This window comes from Ceratotherium simum, chromosome X (genome assembly GCF_057802395.1).
Source record: "Ceratotherium simum simum isolate JZ-2026a chromosome X, ASM5780239v1, whole genome shotgun sequence".
NCBI lineage: Eukaryota > Metazoa > Chordata > Mammalia > Perissodactyla > Rhinocerotidae > Ceratotherium > Ceratotherium simum.
The window spans coordinates 6,405,589-6,421,590 of NC_141940.1; the positions used below are offsets into that span (position 1 = coordinate 6,405,589).

The 16,002-nt window shown below is 38.8% G+C and overlaps 1 protein-coding gene across 4 annotated transcripts in view; it reads right to left on the bottom strand.

The window, feature by feature from the left end:
• AFF2 (ALF transcription elongation factor 2) overlaps window positions 1-16,002 on the bottom strand; it is a 470,121-nt gene that overhangs the window by 171,070 nt on the left and 283,049 nt on the right. For all 4 annotated transcript variants that reach the window (XM_087427395.1, XM_087427393.1, XM_087427394.1 and 1 more), the window contains exon 4: window positions 14,631-14,675. In XM_087427395.1, the coding sequence (XP_087283521.1) occupies window positions 14,631-14,675 (45 nt within the window). The remainder of the gene's footprint in view (window positions 1-14,630; window positions 14,676-16,002) is intronic.

Consider the following 16,002-nt stretch of genomic DNA (forward strand, 5'->3'; position numbering starts at 1 on the left):
GAATAAAAAATGATGAGAGGCCCAGACAGCCAGGATCCTTTCATCTGCCTTAGTTTTAGACGGGCCTTAGTTCTTTATTTTGTGATTTGGCAATTTCTAATTAACATGTTGCCGGGGAGAGCTGGATGAGTCTGTTTGTGTTAGCGTGTTCATCCCAGGAATGGAGGACTTTGGAGGAATGCTCTGTTTTGACACAACCTTTGTTGTGAGGCTGAGAGTGTTTAATGGAAGCAACATACAGGCTTTGATCCACAAAAAGATCTGGAAAATTCACTCTGGAAGAGACAACACATCTCATGGAAGCTTCTTTCTTATGACCACAATGATAATAAGCACAGTGAATGGACTCAAATCAGCCCCTTTAACATTATTCGAGATTCAAATCATCTCTTCTCTCTCTGATTATAGTAGCATATGGGGCCCTACCTTTGCCTTTAATCAATGCCTTGTTTAAAGTGATAATGCCAACATTATTGTACTCTGAGGAGCAATATCAAAAATAGGGTAGAGCAGTGGTATTAAGTAATAATTGGCAATGGAGAAACTTAGCACAAAATTTGATGCTAAATACCTTATTTGGAGAAATAAGAAATGGAGTCATTATAATGCCTAATATTTGTATACCATTCTACTCACTAAACACTATTATCTGCTTATTAACTTACAATATCTTCACAGAAAATCAAATCATTATTTTAATGTGCATGGAAGTAACACTATGAGATCATTTTCTCTAACCATTCCTCTACAAATTTAAGTCATTCAACAAACACGGTGCACCTACTCAATGCACTTTTTCTACACCTACACTTGTCACCTTTGTGTACACGTGTGTGTGGGAGGGGGGAAGGGGAGGCTTCTGGGCTAGGCCAAAGAAACAGAAAGAGGAGTTTGACACGGACTGTGCTCCAAGGGACCTCACATTATGCCATGAGATGCAGCCCCCCCAACACACAAAGGCGACAAGTGTAGATGTATAAAGTGCTAAGGGGACCCAGAAGAAGGAAAGAGAGAGATTCAGCTCATTTGGACAGTGTTAGGGCTTCGGAGAAGAAGCGCTCTCTGTGTCGGCTCTCACATGGTGTGAACAGGAGTTCTCCAGGCAGACAAGAGTAGATGCGGTTCCAGGCAGAGGGAGGCGCCAACACACAGAGGTGGCGGTGCAGGTGTGTGTGGCATATTTGAGGAAAGGAAAGAAGTCTGTGGAAGATGGAGAAAAGGGCACATAGCCAGGAAAAGTGGCAAGAGATGAGGTAGCCAGGAGTGATGGCACACAGGAAGGGCCCTGACTGCCAAGATAAGGATTTTGGAGTTTCTCCTCTAGGGGCTGGGGAAGCACAGTACCTCTGCTTGAATACTTTTGGTGACAGAGACCTCACCTCCCTTCTATCCTTTGACAGATCCACCAGTTAGAACAGGGAAGAGAGGAAGGATCTAATATTTATTGAGTGTTCCAAGCACTATTCTAGGGGCTTCACATACATCAGCTCATTCAATCCTCCCACTAATCCTGAAAATTAGGCAATATTAACCCAATTTTGTAAATGAGATCCAGAATGGTTAAGTTACCCAAGAACGTTCATCTGGTGAGAAGAGCCAAGCTCTATTTCCTTAACCATGATGTCTCCCTGGAACATTCTTCCTTTTATTGCTCAAATATTTATCCCTCTGTAACTGCCCTACAGGGGTGGCGTTCCACCATTTGGGGACTTCTAGCCTAAATCCAGCCTCTGAGCCTCACTTCCACATGGTAAGTCCTTCAGGCAGCCATGGCCTGCTCCTTCTTCTAGTTCAATCTTCAGCCATTCTAATTTTGACTCCACTCACTATCCTGCTTACTCTTTGCTGAGTGCATTTCAGTTCAGCAGCATCCCTCTTAACACTTTTTATGAAAGTAATATAAAGTATAAAAATTGAGAACATTTAGAAAAGAAAAAAAACACCCATAATTCTGTCGCTCTAACAAAATAAGAACTATTATTTCAGAATATTTTCCTTTAGTTTCTTTTTATTCATATTTTTACATAGCTATAAAAATTAAGTACATAAAATGTTATATTCTGGTTATTCCACTTCACATTATATCATAAGTTTTTTTTCCATGTCGCTACATCATCCTCAAACCATCCTTTTAATGACCGATTATTTTTCTGAGTGTATAAATCAGAATTTGCTTAACTATTCCCCTATTGTTGGATATCGAGTAGCTTTTTTTGCTATTACAAATAATGTTGTAATGAATAATTTTGTTCATATAGTTTTTCTAGGGGTTTGGATTTCTTCCATAGCATGGACTCTTCAAAGTGGAATGACAGATTATCAATGTCCCTCTAAAAACAGGGTGGTGGGAGCCAGCCTGGTGGTGTAGTGGTTAAGTCCCCGTTCTCCACTTCAGTGGCCTGGAGTTCACAAGTTCTGATCCCGGGCACGGACCTATGCACTGCTTGTCAAGCCATGCTGTGGCAGGCATCCGACATATAAAGGAGAGGAAGATGGGCACAGGGTCAATCTTCCTCAGCAAAAAGAGGAGGATTGGCAATAGATGTCAACTCAGGGCTAATCTTCCTCACCAAAAAAATAAAATAATAAAATAAATGAAATAAAAACAGGGTGGCCAACCTAAAAAAATGGAGAGGCACACTGTGTTCATGAATTGAAAAATGCAGCAAGGTACAAGTGTCAATTCTCCCCAAATTGATCTATAGATGTAATGTAATACTAAGCAGCATTCAAGCAGGAGTCTTTGTAAATATAGATAACATGTTTCTAAAATTCATATGGAAAGGAAAGGGAACTAGAATAGCCAAACAATTTTAGAAAAAGAACAAAGTTGGAGGATTCACATTATCCTATTTTAAGACTTACTATAAAGCTACAGTATTCAAGACGTTATGGTATTGGTGAAAGGACAAGGACATGGACCAATGGAACAGACTACAGAGGCCAGAAATAGACCCACATAAATAAAGTCAACCTACATTTTATAAAAATGCAAAATAAATTCATAGAGAAAGATAGTCTTTTCAACAAATGAAGGAACACAATGAACCTTCACCTACGATAAAGCTTCAACCTACACCTCACACCATATACCCAAATTAATTCAAAACGAATCAAAGACCTAAATGTAAAACATAAAACTATAAAGTTCAAAACAAAACATAGGAGAAAATTTTTATGACCTTGGGTTAGACAACAAGTTCTTAGACTTGACCCAAAATCACAATCCATAAAAGGAAAAAATGATAAATTTGACTTCATCAAATAAAAGACTTTTGCTCTCAGAAGGACACCATCTAGGAAGTGAAAACAAGCCAAGCCACAGTCTGGGAGAAAATATTTGCAAATTACATATCTGAGCAAAGATTTATACCCAGTATATATAAAGAACTCTCAAAATTCAGCAATAAGGTAACAAACAACCTGATTTTAAAAATGGGCAAAAGATTTGAATGGACATTTCATCAAAGAAGATACACAAAAATGAAAATAAGCATATGAAAAAATGCTCAACATCACTAGCCATTTGGGAAATGCAATTTAAAACCACAATGATATACCACTACACACCTATTAGAAAGGCTTAAATAAAAAATATCAATAAGATCAAGTGCTAGCAAGGATCTGAACAACTGGGTCTTTCATATATTGCTGGTGTGAATGCAAAATGGTACAGCCACTCTGGAAAACAATTCAGCACTTTTTTAATAAGGTTAAACATACACTTGACCCAGCAATCCCACTCCTAGGTATATACCCCAGATAAGTGAAAACATATTTTTCACACAAAAATCTGTACATGATTATTAATAGCAACATTATTCATAATCACCAAAAAACTAGAAAGAACCCAAATGTTCTTCAATGGGTGAATGGATAAACAAATTGTGGTACATCCATGTAATGGAATGTTACTCAGCAATAGAAAGGAATAAATCATTGCTACATGCAACGACCTGAATAGATTTCAAAGGCATATGCTGAGTGAAAGAATCAGTATGGAAAGATTACACACTGTATGATTCTGTTGATATGACATTCTGGAAAAGGTAACACTGTAGGGACAGAGAACAGATCAGTGGTTGCTATGGGCTGAGGGTGGAGAGGAGAGTCTGACTGCAGAAGGGTAATATGAGGGAATACTTTGGGATATTGGATTGTTTTGCATTCTGTTGAAGGTAGAGATTACAGGAATCTATGCATATGTTAAAACTCATAGAACTATAACTAAAAAAAGTAAATAAATAAATCTTACTGAATGTACTTTTTTAAAACTGTGCCAGCCAGAAATCGATACCACAAGCCAAGTGTGGTCTAAGTAAAACAGAGCAAGAGGGATTCTATCCCCTTCGTAGTTCTAGGTGTTCTAGACCAGGAGTCAGCAAACTTAATCTCACAGGCCAAATCTGGCTCACTGCTTGTTTTTTTAAATAAAGTTTTATTGGAACATAGTCTCAAGCATTCTTTAACATATTGTCTATGGATGCTTTCATGCCAAATCACCAGAGTTGTGACAGAGACCAAATGGCCTAAGAAGACAAATATATTTACAATCTAGCCCTTTACAGGAAAAGTTTGCCAATCCCTGCTCTAGATATTTGTCTTCTACTAATATATTTTTGAGAAGCAATGTATGTTATTGCTAAACTTTTTCTTGTCTACTCTAAACATGGGTGGACTCAAATGCACTACCATATAGTTATACTCCTATGAAACTTCATTTTATTAGATTTGATCCATCTGGTAAGCTGTTTTCCTGATTCTGACACATGGTGGTATTAGCAATCCCTTCTAGCTTCATTGTTATCCACTGGGTCAGGGGCTGAGCCCTGCAGTAATCACTTAAAACCTACTTCTTCTGCCCCGTACCCTCATGGTGAAAGGCAGAATGCACAATGGTTAACAGCATGGACTCTGAAGCCAGACTGCCTGCGTTGAGATCCTGGCTCTGGCTCTGGTTAGCTGTTGAACTTGGAAAGTCACTTAAACTCAAAGTACTTCCATTTCATTATCTGTATTGGGGGAATGATAATAGTACTTGCTTCCTATCACTGGTATGGTTATTATATGAGTTACTATATATGTAATCCTTAGAACAGTGCCAGGTGCAAAATCTTGCTATGTAACTGATATTATTAGTGTGTACACTCAATTCAGGCCAACCTGAGTTCCACTCCTGTTTCAACTGCTTTGTAGTTGTATGATTATATGACTTGGGCAATTTATTCAACCCCTTGAGGCCTCCAGGCTGCCCTTGACTCATTAGTCAGTGGTCTCTGGGTAATGAACTAAGCACTGCTGGAGAAAATTACACAATCTACAGACTGGAACCAGTATAAATTTTATGTCTTCAATATCACCTGGCTTCTTGACATTGCCTCATAATCTTAGTGTATTCCTTAGAGAGCCCTCTCTCTCCCTTTCAACGACTATTTCAAACCTTCTCTAATCTCCTCAAACCTCTGAATTTTCCCCTGAATGCCTCCTACCCCTGCCGGCTCATTAGGAAACTAGTGCTGGAAATTAAAAAAAAATAAAATTCTCCCATATTTACTTCTAATATTTTAGCTTTTTGTTTTTAATCTTTAACACATCTGGAAATAATATTGTTGTATGGTGTGAGGTAAAGATCCAAGATTAACTTAGGGAGAATAGAAATGTTTGTGATATCATCTTCCTATCCAAGAATGGTATGCCTTTCCACATGTTTAAATATTTTTTGGCATCTCTAGTAGTGATTTAGTGTGTTCATATAATTCTGGCACATTTCTTGTTAAATGAATTAATAAGATATAAATGGAGTCTTTTTGCCCATTATATCTTACAGTTGGTTACTTTACATATAAAGATTAATTCTATATATTTATTTTGCACATTGAAACTTTGCTGAATTGCTGTATTGTTCATAATAGTGTTTTTGGTTAATTTTCTTGGGGTTTTTAGGAAGACAATATATATATAATCTACAAAGAATAATTACCTTACACATTCTCTCCATTTCAATACCTCTTATTTCTTTAGTTTGTTTAATTGCCTTGGCTAACCTCCAGAGTAATATTAAATAATAATGGCAATAAAGAACATCTAGTCTTTTTTCTTGACCATAATGGGAATGCTTCTAGAGTTTCCCTCTGAAGTATGACACCGGTTTTTGAGCTGAGATGGATATATTTTATTGCATGAAGGATGTTTCCATCTATTTCTATTGGATGTTTCCATGTATTTCTATTTTATCAAGAATGAATGTTGAGTTTTGTCAAGTGTCTTTTAGTAGCTATGAAGATGATTCTGTAGTTTTTTCTTTCTTATTCTATTCATAAAAGGCATTATATTAGTGGATTTCTTAACATTTACCCAGCTTCACATTCCTGGAATAAAACTCAGTCATGGTGCATATCCTTTAAAGTTCTGCCTGATTCTGTTAGTATTTCATTATAGAAATTTGCATGAATATTCATGTTATATTATTCCATAATTTTATTTTTTGTGTGCTGTTTTTGTCAGATTTTGGATCAATATTATGTGCCAGTTTGGGTTTTCTAAAAAAATACTTTGCAAATTTTTCTTCTTTTTCTATGTTCTGGAATAGTTGAGCTGTATTATTCCTCAGTGGTTTGGTTGAATTTCCCCATGAAATCCCATCTGGGACTGATTATTTCATTAATGGGTGGGACCAGTCTCCATTTCATTGATGGTGATAAGTCTGTTTAGATTTTCCCTCTTCTGGAATCAGTTTCAGTTAATTATATTTCACTACAAAAGTTGTCCATCTCATCTAGATGCCTACATTTATCTGTACAGAGGTGAGTAGATTGCCACTTATGATTATTTTAATTTTCTCTGTATCTGAGAGGTTGCTTCTCTTTATTATTCCTCATTTTTTTTGTATTTTTGCTTTTTATCTTTTTTTTCTTGATAAGGTTACCTAACAAATTATCTGTTTATTGCTGTTACTCTTTTATTTAGGAAAAAAGAGATCTTAAATGTGCTAATTCTAATGATTTTCTGTTCATAATTTATTACTTTAAGGTTATTGATTTATCTACTTTTTAAATAGCATCTTTAAGCTCTTGTATCACTGTTTGGCTAATGTTTTTTCGATAACATTGCTTCATTTTTTAACAATTCATGCCACTATGTTGGTCATAGCTTTAATTTATTCCCTAGCGACATTTTTTTCTGCTACATTTTTTGTATGCTTTTTTTTTTGTATTTTTGCTTTTATAGTGATTCCTTTTTTGATTATTACTAATTTTATACTGATAAGAGTTCTTCCTGGACAGTTATTTGCAGGATGTTTTTGTGGCAATGGAGGCTAGGGCTTAATCCCAGACTAGCAGGAATTCTCTTCTGAACACCAGGGTGTGTGACTGAATGCTTTGGCCTTTACTTCTGTCTTATCAAAAGACATCAGCCCTGCAGGCTGCTCACACAGCAGCATCTTACTCTTCCACTTTGCCTCAGCCACAAAGTACTTTCCACAAATGCGGATTAGTTATGTAATTTCTCAATCAATCCTGCCTTTCCCACTTCGCAAGATATGTATATCCCAGACTTGGACCATGGAAGCTGCCATCACAAACCTTCACACCCATTCCCATTATTCCAATGTTTTTGCTTTTCATGGGGTGCCACTTATCCTGAAACTCTGTGCTTCATCAGCTATGCCCCAGATCCACGACCGTGGAAACCACCTCTTGGATTTTTCCCTGTTTGACCTTCACAAGAAAAATTGTGATTTAGGCCTATGGATGTCTTTTGGTTAGATCAATTAGGGAGTTTATTATTCTTTTTCTCATTCTCCATACTGCTTTTGGTGAATAACAAGAGAAGGTGATTAACAAGGCTTGCTTCATTCTTTAATTTCAAAACTGGAAGATGTCTGCCAAATTGATTCTGAGAAGCCACTTTCTCGATGTGTTTTCCAGGGACACTAGTTTTCCCTTTACACAGATGCAAATGGAATGGTCAGTTTGCTTGCATTACCTTTTTCTTCCCCAACCCAATCCCGCTAGCATAGCCAGGACAAAAAGGCTGGTTCTCAAACACCAGTTGGAAGCTATGACTTCGCTCAGATAAGCCTAGACTGCTTTTTGGCAAACCAAAACCAATACATTGTTTCATTACCCTCTCTGTACACACACCCAAGATACAGAAAGCAGGTGTAAATTCTACATGTGGCTTAAATTCTCACCTGCTTTCATTCAATTCAATAGAAAACAATGAATCACCATATTCACAAAAAGAAACAGGCTGACAAGAAAACAGACTTATTTTTATAGCACACCTAAGATATATAGGGAATCATATATTTACTCAGCTATTTGAAAGGGGCTACTCTTGCTCACTCCCTGGACAGCTAAATGCTGAGTTGCTAAGTTACTGGTATTTGACATCATCTCTTCCCTGACATGTCCCATGTTTGACAGGTGCCCATGATTCACTGGGCCAGTCACCTCGTTACTCACATTACTCATTTTCTCAATGACGTCTGTATAATCATTTAGAATTCACATCATATACTAGCTGCGAACCCCCAGATTCCACATGAAAATATTTAAACTGCTTGACAGGCTGTAAGTGCATTTGGAAGCACACTGGATGGCTTACCTACGTTGTTCACGTAATAGTTGTTATAATTAAATTTAGCATCTTTCTTCTGGGTTGGTTTGTGTTTGAGAAAAGAGGAAATGATTACTGGGAGGCAAATAATGGGTAATATCTCTTATGGACTAATTTGGTTCCATGAATAGCTCACCTCACATATGTATGCTACGTATTAAGTCCATTAGTGCTTTGAATTAGCTTCAGAAAAGGTAATACTCCACCTAATTTACCCAGTCAAGGGTATTTTCACCTGCTGACAAATTTACATATTTCCCAATGTCATTAGGTAAGAGCTACTCATCAGAATAGCAGAGGGTGCAATCATTAATTAGTTCATTTATTTGACTCCATCAATGCTAACATTAATTATAGTCTAAATTATATTTAGCAATTGTTGTCTTTCTTGGATGGAACACTATATTACTACTTCAAGAAACTATAATTTTAAAAGTCCACACTAGAATAAGATAGATGCTTTTTGAAACATTCCAGAAGGATTAGTATTTAAGACAGCTATATAGAAAATCGTTTGCACGTTTCCAATTTGAACATTATTTAGACATTAATTTGGCAGGATATAAAATCAATTGCCTAATTATTGGTTAAATTTATCAAAGAAATTCTACTGAAAGGTGCTTGATTATGGCTGCATAGTTATGATAATATAATCAAATTTCTTTTCAGACATAATTGTCTGACCAATTTTGTTCTCTGATCCATATTTTTCTCACTCTTAAGATGCGCTTTTCATTTGTTTCCTCTTTAAAAGTAAAAAATAGCAAGTACTGTACATGGTCGTCCTGTAATTATTTGGTAAGTCCTTTCCACACTAAAACTGTAAACTTAAACACAGACCTAATAAGTAGAACTGCCATAATTTAGAATGTTGTAAACACAGATCATGCTGTAATCAAAAAGGGGTGCCCATACCGGTGTTTACCAACCTGATCCATATGGCAGGGAGAAATCTGTAAAATGATACAGTTTATCAAATCAAGTTCCCTAAATCCTAGCTAGCAAATTCAGCATCCCTCATAAACACTGAATTACCCTTACAGATGTTTGCCTATGAAATCATCAACTACTAGGTACTTTGCTAGGAAACACAATCTGTTCAGCGTCAAATCAAAGAGAAGCGCTATATCTGCATTTGTGACTCTAGAAAGGATTTAATTGATAGTTTGTTGATATTTTTAAGTAAATTCGTGCTATAAACAAATAAATCACGCGACTGCAGAACAAATAATCACTGAACATCCGTCTTTAGCTCGTAGCATTTAGTGCATGCTGCTCTCCTTGGCTTAACTCTTCCAGAAATGATTACTCTAGGACTCATAAAACCCCGTGGAGCTCAGGAAAGAAGCTGCTGCTGCTGCCCACATTATTACATACGAGCAGCTTAGGAATCCCTCATATGATAGATGAATTGTAACTGCAAAGCGCCATCACTGGGGCCAGAGTTGTTATTATTTTTCATTTCTGTTTGTACTTGAGGGTAGCTTGACTCTAAAGAAAAAATGGCATGCTGACACAGGCTGGGCTGCACTGTGGAGATAGCTGCCTTGAAGTTTCTGATTTGTAAAATTTATAATAAGTAATAATATACTTGACAAGTAGCAAAGACATCTGAATTTATGCAGCTTGTTTAGTGGGATAAGGGCAGTTGGTGCGAAGGTGTTGTAGGCTGGGGAATTCTGGCTTATTGGAAAAACTACTTGAAATTATTTTGGCATAATTGAATTGGTACAAATTAAGGAAAAAACAGAAGCTGAAATGAATCGTTGGTTGATGCAATTATAATGTTAATCATAAAGTAGACTGGAGCTTGTGAAGTAAGGATGGATTCAGGGAAGCCAACAGGAACAGGAGGAATGGACAGCAGGACAGCTGTCAGAGACCTGGGGGCAAATTTCTTCCTCTGTGGGTTTCAGTCTTTCCTGTTCTGTAAAATGTGACTAATAATACAATCTTTTAGGGTTGTTGTGACATGTAAATGACATAATGTGCTAAGTACTCTGCCTGGCATACATTAAGTGGCCCATTACTATTATCATGTCTTTTACTAGTATCAGTGATTTGTTATTTTTATTATTTTATTATTTGAAATGAGATTTGAAAATATTAAGAATGGCAGGAAGAAAGAATTAATTCCTAAGACCTGCTCAAATTATGTTGGTTTGCTGATATTCTTAGTTAAAGTTGCTAGAAGTAACTCAGCCAGCATCAGAGGCATTGTTTTTTAAATCCAGAGACACTCACTGCAGGTTGGCGATAGGGTGGTTGACAGGCGTCGTGCAAAACAAAGAGCAGGTTCTATTTCTGCTTCTGCCATATACTAGCCTCACCCTTGGTTGCAGGTCATTTATGTCTCCAGGCCTCAATTTCCTGAAATAATAAGGGACTACCATGTTTCCTATGAAATAAGATAATGAGGTTCAAGTGCTTTGAAAGGCAGTCACGTGCTACAGGGAAATAAGGTCGCCATATCAGGTCAAGTCAGCCCTGGAAGACCAGATGAGGTGGGCTACAGGATGCTGTGAGAACTAGGAGCTCAAAGAAAGAGAAGTGGAAGTGCTGGTCTGAAGGGAGCCGAGCCCATTATCAGAGAACGGTGAGAGGAACTTGCAAAGAAAGCCAACTGGTTTGAATTTGAACAGCGTTTGAAAAGAGAGGGGCAAAATAAAATGCATTAGGCAAAAGTATTTCCCTGGCCTGGGGACTGAGGGGCTGGGGGTGGGGAGAGGCTAGTTGTGCTGTACTTGGTTAATAAAAGAAGTCTGTCCCAAGGGGAGATGAGGGTTTGCGCGTTTGCCTGTAGAGGGAAAAAAAGGGGAACTCGGGGAGGTGGGAGAGTGGGAGAGCAAAGAGACTATGTCCATGTTACGCATGCAAATACTGTGCACACTTGAAAGATTCCTTCACTGCAAGGGGTGGTGGGCTGGAAGGGTGAGTGATGATCTCCTGCTTTCTAGATGAAGAGATTGCAAAGCCACACAGCTAGGAAGTGATGGAATGTCAGGAGCAACAGGAGGCTGGCTCTTCCTACCCCTGGGCTGGAGCTCCTTCCTCCGCACAGCTCCACTTCAGCAAGGGAGAGGAGATGACCGCACTCTGGACTCTGCTTAGCTTATAAAGCACTGAGGGGGTCAGAGAGAGGCGGAGAGAAGAAAGAGAAAAGGTACTTCGCCCCTAAGAAGGAGGTAGATGGGGAGGAAGGTGACAAACAGACTTACTGTGGAACCATCCGAGGGGCTCTAAGGCCCTCACACCAACAGGAACATGAACGTGTGATAACAAAAATGTCCAGCAAGTACTCTGTTGTGCCATGTGAAGTAGTCTATAAAAATTTAAGTATTAGTCATAAAATTTGGACATAAACTTCAGAAAGCTTATTTTTATTCTAAGCATGGGGAATGAAACATGTCACTCCTCAATAAAGGAAAGCCCACTCATTAATTGTGCTGTTGAAAAAAAAAACAGAATTCTATACAATCTATAGCCCTTCAAAAAAAAAAAAAAACGTTTCCCCAGATTCTCTTTCAAGAACAACGGAAGGACTTTTGTTATTTTCTCAAAGGGTGCTATCTTTTATGAGCTTATTAAGGCAACCTGCTTCTTTTCTTTCCATGTTTAAGTGACATTCTGTTGTTTTTCTAAGTGGCTCCTCCAGCAGACTGGAGTACCCAGCATCTAACAGGTGTTCACCCCGCGCCCCTCATTAGTCACCATGTGAACCACCTAGGCACGAGGGCCAGGCTGCTGCTAAGTAGAGAATTCCAATTTTGACAAATTAGGGAGTGATTTTGAAATGGGTCTGGCATTCCTTTGGGAGTTAAGAAAGGACCAGTGACTTCATTTGGAAAAGCAAGACTACTGTGGAGACTAGAGTAATAAGTTTCTGTCAGTGTTACCTTTCCGTAAGGAAGGCAGCCAACACGCTAGCAAAGATTTGGTGTATTTGGTGTATCTGACCTATCTCCACCCAATGGAAAGAGCAAGCAGCTGGGTTTCCAGGGTCATCACACTTGTGAATTTCACAACAGTCGCCCACCCTCCACCCCAACCCTTGGATTCCGGGGAGAGATGACTGAGGGGTTCCTGGGCTCTTGTCTTACAAAAGTAGCCAGTATATCCCTAATTCAGAGTCTCACCTCTTAATACTCAATAACAATGTTCTTGGGCTGAAAAAGGTGCACAAATATCCACAACAGGTGAAATCAGGTGGCCAGTCAACTCAGTGGTAAACAGCTTTCTGCTCTTTATTATTCCTTTAGCTGCATTTTCACAGGGTTTGCTTCGAACACTGGGCTGCTAAGAAGGCACTTACTAGGGTAGTCTCAAGGGGAGTCGGGGTAACTTTGCCAAGTGAGGAAAGGGGGTGCAGAATTTTCACTGGCACACAGGTTGTTTTCTTTCCCCAATGGAAAGCCTGCATGGTTTTCTCATGGCCACACTGATCATCATTTATCATAATAATGAGCATTTATATACCACTTGGCAGCTTATAAGAGAATTAGGACAGGTATTGTTGTCCTCTTTTACAGACAAGGAAGGGAGATTCAGAAATATGAATTCATCTGTCCAAACCACAGAAGTGACAAATGGTAGAGCTGGGACTAGAACTCACTCCCATTACTCCTATTCTTCATATACAGTCACGCACCGCATAACGATGTTTCAGTAAATGACCAGGTTGCATATATGATGGTGGTCCCACAAGATTAGTGCCATATAGCCTAGGTGTGTAGTAGGCTGTACCATCTAGGCTTGTGTAAGCACACTCTATGATGTTCACATGACAAAATCACCTAACAACGCATTTCTCAGAATGTGTCCCCGTCGTTAAGCAACATATGACTGTACCATATTTCCTTATGATGCCAACAGCCAGATAAAGGAAATACATTTTTCTGGCTGGGCTTTGGCTTTTCCTTTCGCTTTCATTGTTTACTTTGGGAGAGGTTATTGCCACCTTTTACAGCTTTCTGCTGCCTCTGTGCCATTCTCATGCACAAATTCACTCCCATTAGTAACATTTCCCCCCAACTTACAATCATTCTCAAGTCTCTCCTCCCCTCCTCCCATCCATCCTCCCACATCCCCCCTTCCCCCCCCCTATAGGCCACAATCTCCATAACCATGTGCTATCAACAATGCAGCTAGAAGCAGCAGTGAAGTTGACTTGAGATTACCGAGAGCAGAAAGGCAAGGATTTAGGGTAGGATGCCTGAACAGGGAAAGTTTCCTAAGGAAGGTTGGTGAGTCTCTGTCCAGACCTCAAAAGAAAGACTCAGAAGGATATGAGAATGGGATTGAAGCTTGGTGAGGTTAGGAGATCAAAGGAATTTAACACTTGCCATTTTAAGCCAAATGTGGAAAATGACCCTTTGTCTAGCATCTTACATAAAACTAAAACTAAAAAGGAAGAAACAGATATCACATTTTATTTATTTGAGCAAATAAATGAGATAATTTACTATATTTTCTGGGGGCATCAAGGGGTAGTGGAAAGAGCATGGCCTTTGAAGCTGGACGGGCGTGGATTTAAATCCCAGCACTGATACCTAACTGGCTTTGTGAACTTCGGCAAGCCACTTGAACTTCTCTGAGCCTCTGATTCTCTGTGTATATTAAGGGGAAGAAAAAAATCCACGTCTAGGATTGTTGTGAAGTTGAGATGAAGAGAGGTATATAAAAGCACCTTAGCCTGGTAGTGAATGCATCTTAAGTCTCCACCAGCACCTTCTATTTTAAGTTCCCTCTAAGGCCCTAGGAAAGGCATCAGCACCCTGAGCCTTGGGACCACTGAGGAGATAGCAAATTGGCCCCCATGACATGATATGAGAATGGGGAGGTGACAGGTAAGAAATAAGACAAGAAGTATAAGCAGAAGGGTTTTGAAGTGAAATGTGAGGATTGCCCATCATGATACTCCCGGAAACAGAACAGTAATTACTTTAAACAGCTTAAGCAGACAGATTGCTTCATTATTAAAAGGCACAGAAATAAAGGTTTAAACTCACCCGCAAGATTTCTTCAACACAGCTTGGATCAGTGGGAAGGCTTACCTACAATAAAATAAACAAAAAAATTTAAGCACAATCTAGTTATTCTCAGAGAATTTTATTGTATAATATTTTACTCTGTAGGAAAAATTGTAAAGAAATAAACATAGCTATCAGTGTGTTTTTTCCCTATTAAATACAAAGCAGTAAGTATCTAAAAATGGCAATTTTGTTTTACTTTAATGAAGTAGTAAGACCACAGTGCAAGGTGCAGAAAGAGAGTGACTTGTTTTATCACTGATTTGCTGGGCGATGCTGAGCTATCCTCCCCCTTCACCTGGGCTTCACTTTGCTCATGTGTCCAAAGAAGGAGCTTGACTTCCTGATCTTTAAGGTCTCCTCAACCCTCTGACATAATTTAGTGTATTATTCATAATCACAGATTTTTAAAAGATGCAGCCTATATGAAACACTTCTATGATTAAGTTCTCTTTTAACTTAGGAGTCCAACCAGATGCCTACAATTCTTATCCAAAACACTAACGCTAAAACTCCTGTGTAAATTGCATTCTTGCTTTGGCACTTAGAAAAAATATCACAAATATACAAAGGGAATCCCATGAGCCATCTTTCCCATGAGTGTGACACCTTCCCAATCAATCAAAATTCAAGCAACTAACAGAAATGTACTGAGGACTTACTCCATGTCTGGCACATGACCCTTTCCTCCAGGGCTCCCTAATGAGTGAAAGCAAGAAGCCAAACACCAAAGTGAGACACCAGCTATGAAGCAGTGCATGACTAGGGACTTGGGAGTGGTACAACCACCTGGGGAAAGGTCTCCCGGGCATGATGTCACCTATGCAGGTTATGCACATCTCCCAAACATTCCTAACTCTCTCCTTCATACCTTCACCCTCTCGAGATTGCAAATTGATCACTTCCACTTCCCTCCAATTCTGGCTGTATGTTCCAGGTCTCTTACAAGGGCAATTAGGTCGTAGCCCACTATTACTCTGATAGATTGGAGTGTGAGCATAACTATACTTGGGAAAATGGGAAATAGAACATGGCATCAGTTTCTTTCAACCTTAGAAAAACGTGCTAGAATCATCAGCAAATCTTAAATTAGCATTCAAGTCGTTACTGTATATACATTAAGTTCAAGCAATATTTATTGAATACCTTCTTCATGTAAGGGTCCCTGCTCCAAGGAGCATAAAATTCCTAGCAGGGGAGGCAGTCTGAGAACGAGTCACTAAATAATGAGGGGGCCATCCATCCTGGGTTATCTGATACAGTTCCAGTTTACACCTGTCATCCTGGTGTAATTATTGACAGTGCCCCCTTTCACCCTCAAAAATGTCCCAGTTTGGATGTTAAATTATGT